The sequence below is a fragment of the Mesitornis unicolor genome, unplaced genomic scaffold (genome assembly GCF_000695765.1).
Source record: "Mesitornis unicolor isolate BGI_N332 unplaced genomic scaffold, ASM69576v1 scaffold36088, whole genome shotgun sequence".
NCBI classification, from domain to species: domain Eukaryota; kingdom Metazoa; phylum Chordata; class Aves; order Mesitornithiformes; family Mesitornithidae; genus Mesitornis; species Mesitornis unicolor.
Window position 1 is genome coordinate 49,407 of NW_010201923.1, and position 6,562 is coordinate 55,968.

At 42.2% G+C, this 6,562-nt stretch overlaps 1 protein-coding gene across 1 annotated transcript in view; it reads left to right on the top strand.

The window, feature by feature from the left end:
* The window catches only part of TGFBR2 (transforming growth factor, beta receptor II (70/80kDa)), a 30,106-nt gene extending 23,962 nt beyond the window's left edge, over positions 1-6,144 (top strand). Inside the window, exons 5-6 of the mRNA XM_010190243.1 lie at positions 2,443-2,570; positions 5,748-6,144. Coding sequence (XP_010188545.1) covers positions 2,443-2,570; positions 5,748-5,927 — 308 coding nt within the window. The 3' untranslated portion in view covers positions 5,928-6,144. The remainder of the gene's footprint in view (positions 1-2,442; positions 2,571-5,747) is intronic.
* The last annotated feature ends 418 nt before the right edge of the window (positions 6,145-6,562 follow it).

Consider the following 6,562-nt stretch of genomic DNA (forward strand, 5'->3'; position numbering starts at 1 on the left):
AATAAATAGCAAGAAGATGCTGCATGCTTTTCTATCTGAGGGAAGGCACGACTGGATTACTATGAAGTCATTACAATGAATTGGCATCCGGCCTGTCTCTTTCTTTACCATTAAAAACCAAAACAACAAAACAGAACAAACTTGAAAAACCTATTGAATCTTTATCTTTGGAAGAGGAATGCTCATAGCATAGAATGTCTGAGACAGGGAAAATGTGTTACAAACTTATCAATTCTCTGGGAAGGCTTTCCCTTCCACCACTTGAACCACACTTCTCACCATTCATGAACCCAAATGGCCTTTGGATTAAGCTCAGCAAGAGGGAACAGGTCATCACTGCAGCACCAGGTTCCCTCTGTTGGACATTCAGACTTCTCTGACTTCTCATACTGCAAGATCTGAGAGCCTTGGCTGGTGTCCATGACCAATACCACAATCAAACCATGACTGATGGAGATGATGTAGGAAATGCTCGTCTAGGTCATGCTATTTACATTTTTCTAGCAAACTTTAATATGTTGGTTAGCTTTGAAAGTAGAGGTATCTGCTTTGTAAGCATTGTGCATCCACTGTATAGTAATGCAGGTCTGACCAGCAAGATTGCAACTTCCCAATTGACTTCAAGCGCTAAAGTCTTGTAAATTTACTTTGGCTGAGTAATTTTTAACTCAGATTAATTAGGGTGAAACTAGTACGTCTCCTTGTAGAGGAGAGAAAGCAAAGCAGACTTTGGCCCTTGAGTCAAGTGAATTACATATGAGAAGATAGGAGTTGTGTTTTGGAAGTATAGCCACTCTCCAGAGCATTGGTGTGGACAGTGGCCAGCATCAGATGGCTCAAGAGAAAGAAGGAGAGCTCTGCAGGAGACATCTGTCGGGTGATCTGCTGCACTGCACACACAGTTGTTTGCAGCTGGATCTCTAAACGCAGGACATTTGAAGCACAAGGTTTAATTTCCCTTCCAAAATTGTAACTTGCTATTGTAACTTGGCTATTCTTTTTAAGCATTAAAAACTCTTTTCCTATAGCCTGATAAATTCTTCATCTTACGGACATCATGTAGAAGTGAGATCTTCAGCCTGAGGTTTTGGAGAAAAGTTCAACTTTTAGTTATGCTCAACACTACCTTTTTTATTATGAGACATGACAGAAGGATGTGACCTGTGTTATCTTGATTATTAGTTATTTTCAGTATTTCACCATATGACCCCTTACCTTTCTCTCCAAAGCCAAGCTTTAGAGTTTCTTCCCATTTTTCTGGGTCTTTAATCATTGCAATCACCCTTCTCAGACCTTCTTTTTACTCTAAAATCCTCCTTGAGAGGAATGAGTGGCAGCAGACGCTGTATTTTAACTTTGGTTGTAACATTACGCAACAGCACTGTGTCTCCCGTCTTGTTCATCTCTCTTCACACATCTGGGCATTCACATGCATTCTTTAGACTGCCTTGTAGATTACACTTCAGTTTTTCTTGCCCTCAATTAATTCCTAGAAAGAAATGAGAGGCAGCGGAACAGGCCAACTCCATAAATCTTTTATCTAATACTAGCAAGTCATTAGGCCTGTGAGTAAAGTCTCCATCTGTTCCCAAAGAAACCACAGCATTTTCTACACTGTGTCAGCATCTACTATAATATTTCCGCTCTCAGAGATTTCTTGAGTTTTCTCCAAAGGTCCCATATGTCTGCTGCTTCCTTTCTCTCTCCAAAGAAAAGCAAAGAAAATATGCAATGTGCAAACAAAAACTAGAATGACAGCAGCCCCTTCAAGAAGCTGTGCCCCCTGCATCATGCGCCAAAACTGACCCATTTTGGGAAAGAGGCCTAAAATAAGAGCAGACTACTACTTTCTGCAAAGGAATGCAGCTCAGCAATAAACAAGGGCAGCTTGGCAGCTTCCTGCACTACTCCTTACTGTATCTTTGTCCTTTTCAAGCGTTTCCTTCTAGCAATCTGGCACATTAACATCTATCATGACCTAGATAGGTTTCAGTTTATATTTCACCTGTGTGAAAAGTATGTGTAGACTCCAGGGGACCTAAGGAGAGCCAGTTCTTGCAAGCCTGACTCAAGCAAAACTCACCTTGAAGTTCCTGTGCCTTTTGCCTCTGCGCAGATTGAAGGGCTCACAAACCATTATAGGTTACTCTGCTGCTCTGACTGCTGCTAATATGATTATGTACTAAAAGGTTTAAATGAAAAGTGTTTTGTTGGCTAGGAAAGAAAAGAGGAGGGAGGGGGCGACATGTGAGAGAAACACATTTGAAACATTTTTGAAAATGCCAACTGGCTTTGCTTTGTTTGGAGCTGGTCAAGCAGAACAGTGGCACTGAGCAGCTAATCAGTAGCTCCTACTCCTCCAGAAAACAGCCAGCTCCCGGCACACTTGGCACAAGCGCAGCCTAGCTGAATTACCCTTGTGTTTGCTTATTCTCTTGGCAGAAGTGAAAGAGTATGAGCCCCCGTTTGGCTCTAAAGTGCGAGAACACCCCTGCGTGGAAAGCATGAAGGATAATGTCCTCAGAGACAGAGGGCGACCTGAGATCCCCAGCTCCTGGCTCAACCATCAGGTAAGAGCACCATGTGTGAGCAGCTGGGAGCTGCTGTCTGAAGCCTGAGCCTTAACTCCATGCCCTGCCCAAAAGGTTAGACCTCTCTTTTGCATGGGTTGGAGCTCTGTCATACAGTGACACTGGTGCTGCCGTGGTTCAGATGCCACAGTGCTCTGCACTGCACCTACCCCAAAGCCCTGAGATTTCTGCTGCCCACCAGTGTAACCTAAAAGTGATCAGAACAAAAAGATTGGAAACCTGAGATCTGACAATTATCCAGCCAGCCACGGAATAATTAAGGCCTTAAAGCACACTGCATGCAGGCTTTGAAAGGTCAAAGAGAGCAACTTTGCACATGGGCCCCTTCAGCAGAGAAAACAAATCTCAGTACTTTATCATGGAGACCAGTCATAGTTGTATCACAGCTGTTGACAGGTTTAAGAAAATAGGAAATGAGTCTTCAGCAAGCCAGCCTGTTTTTATTCAGGTTGCACATTAGCAGTCCGTTTCCCTCGCACGTTGTGAAACACTCTGTCAGCTTTCCCCATTCACAGCCACTGTGGTTGCACTTCCTAGGCGACAGCAGATTTCTCAGCAGATGAAACTGAATGGAAAGAAGCCAAAGGGATGTATTTCTTCACCTTTGCTCTGAGCAGTTTTATCAGTAGAGATAAAATGAGAATCGTATCAGAGCAGAAGTGAGGCTTGGTCTTTTACTTGTCAATGAACTATATTGAATGGTCTTTACATACTAAAGGAAAGTATTGTGAACTTTTAGAAAAGCCCAGGCAGCCAAGATTAGCTAGTGTTTCCATAAGGAGCAGTATAACACTCCCTTTTTCATTCCAGTTGATATGTTAAAATCATAGCCTAACACCCACTAAAGAAAGGCCAAGTGAGTGGCCAAACCAATTGTCTTTCCAACCGAGAACAACACCTCTGACACCTGATGACTATGGCAGAGCATAGCCCCTTCCTGGACCACAGGCACTTGCTCCTTTATGTAGTCATCGCTGATGAGTAGGGTTATTGAGGAGGACTGCTTTAACTGGGGAGGAGAGCCGTATTTTGAGGGACGCCTGGGTATGTGACATTACGAATACTGAAAAGCCCTGAACATTTCTAGGAGCCATAGATACAGCCATCTTCTAAATGACAAGTTGAGCTGAGAAGAGAGATTATACTAATGCTCATCTTTATAGAAAAGTACATATTGCAGAAATTTTATAAAAGTTGTGAATGAGCTAGTAAAAGAGATCATGGGTTTACTGCGGATGTCTGTTTTCCATAAATGCAAAATGAAGTCCAAACTGGTAATACATATGTGATACTTCAGAAGAGCCCAATTAGCAAAGCAGAAAAGAATCCCGAGCTGGATCATTGGCAGGAAAAAAATAAATAGTAGAAAAGGCTTAAAATTAGGAGTAGTGGGAGAACATATATAGGGATATCCAAAAGACATGGTCTCACATGTGAGAAAAGTTAAAGAAGGGTAGAGAACTGATTAGGGAAAAAGAAGAAAACATTGCATAATATGCATCGTTGCATTACATGGCAGTAGCAACAGGCAATACCGCTGGTTAGGCTTTGGAGAGAAGTGTCCAGGAGCTCATCTCATGCGTAGCCAGGCATAGCGACAGGCGTAGGTGTCCTGGCCATGCCTGGGCAGGGAGGCACAGGGCTTGTTATCTCAGTGGGGCTCAGGCACAGGGCAGGCCCATAGCTGCTCTCACAGCAGCAAGCCTGAGTGTATGGAGGCCTGCATCTCAAGGGACTGGAGTAAAGCTGTAAAATACACCATGAATTCATCACCTCTGGGTTTACACAGCAAGTAAAAAAGTCACAGATTTGGACCTAAGTGGCCTGCATTCAACGTTAGAGATTTCTTCCCTATGTAAAACCCAGACCGCAGCCTGCCCCTAGTACAGGGCACCTCACTGACTGAGGGGACCACGGGTCTGTGCTTGTGTGTCACTGGTATGAGCACAGCTGGTTCCAGCAGGGCTCAGCGAATAGTCTAAGGCAGGAAATGGATGCCTGATAACACACTTGCAGGACATTTAATGAAGGTGGATTTAATTCTCTTCACCTGAATCCCTTCAGCATTTCACATTGCGCTATGTAAAATGCAGTGACTCATCGGCCTCTGCAAGGCTGTGACAGTTTGCAGCAGCTGAGGATCTGCTTTGAACTCCATAGAAGTTGCCCTTACTGTAATGCCTCTTCCATATTCATTTCCTTCCTCTGCAGTCGTGTTTTTGTAATGAACTCATTATTCATCATGATAAAATTCTGGAATGGATTTACATATTACAGTTCCCCCCCTTTCCTTAATGAGATTTGTTGCACTATTGATTTCAAGTTAATGTTTAATATTTAATTTAATTTACTGCTTGTAATTTCAATGCCAGCAGAAAACTAATGTTATTTGTATACAGACAATAACATTCTGCTATTAACATTGACATCAGTCAACATCACCAATTAGGTAAATTATACAATTAATGCAGTGTTGTGAAATGTTATTTTTTTAAATAAGAGGTTTAAGATAAATCCTCCTTAATGGGCTTTTAGTGTCATAAAGCAAAGCACACAATTTCCTGGCAAATACCTCATGTTTATAAAATACATTACAGAGATGCAACTGTTTTTTGCTCCTGTAAACATGTGCATCAGCATTGAAATGAAGGTTAAATAGTTACATCTGTGAGTGACATGTGTTTAAGTGTTTGTGGGACTGTGGCCCATATTTGCACATAGATTTAGTTTGTCTGCAAGGAATTCATGAAGAGCTGACATAGGGCCTGATATTGCTGGCAATCAGAATTTTGCTCGGAAAACTCAAACAGAATTCAGGCACGCAAAGTGAGAAGTCACGTTATCCAAGAATTCTGATCATATTTATTAAAAAAAACAACCAACTCTACTTGATTCTATAGCACTAGTCCAAAGCATCATTTTTCTTGTTATAAAGTATCAGAATATATGCACAGAAATCACAGCTGCTGAAAATATTGTAGTAGGGTTTCTTTAAAAAAATTTTTTTTAAAAAAATCATGCTCCCATTATAGTAGCAACAGACCCCATAAAGCACCTCTAAGATGCAACGCGTAACCCCCTGAACTTCAGAGGTCACTGAAGAAGCTTTAGTGGTGACCGACCCCACCGTGGCTGCTCTCTCTGTGCACTCTGCAGGGCATCCAGATGGTGTGTGAAACCCTCATTGAGTGCTGGGATCACGACCCTGAGGCCCGGCTGACAGCGCAGTGCGTGGCAGAGCGCTTCAGCGAGCTCAAGCACCATGACAAGCTCTCGGGAAGAAGCTGTTCGGAGGAGAAGATCCCCGAAGACGGCTCTGTGACCACCGCCAAGTAGCGTGTACCTGAGAGCTCCAAAATGGAGGGAAGTCGCTCCTAGATGCGTTCACCTTGGCAAAGGAAGAAGTCTCGATCGGTGCCTTGGCTTGCTTCCTGGAGGACTGAGCCTGTTACTACTCCCTTTAGGCTCCAGTCCCAGATAGGGACATGTATTTGTGGGAACTGAAAGCTGGGGAGTAGGTGTCATACCCTAGCATTGGCTGCCGGCATCATGTCATAGGAGGAGCTATGTACGTTAGCACTTCCTCAGGAAATGAGATTTGAAAATAGCCAATAACATTATGCACTTTATTAATGCCTGTATATAACTACAAAATTGCTATTTTTATATATATATATATACATATATATATATATAAAATGGTTATAACGGTGCCAACGCCATCCTGGGGTGGATGAGAAGGGGTGGTTGTAGGGCAGGGGGGGTCCCCTGCCGAAAATAGCCAATAACATTATGCACTTTATTAATGCCTGTATATAACTACAAAATTGCTATTTTTATATATATATATATACATATATATATATATAAAATTGTGTGTATGTATATATCTATCTATATATATATCTCTATAAACAGCCATGCTCTTAAAAAAAAAAAAAAGTTTTAAAAAAAAGTGCTTCCAGGAAATT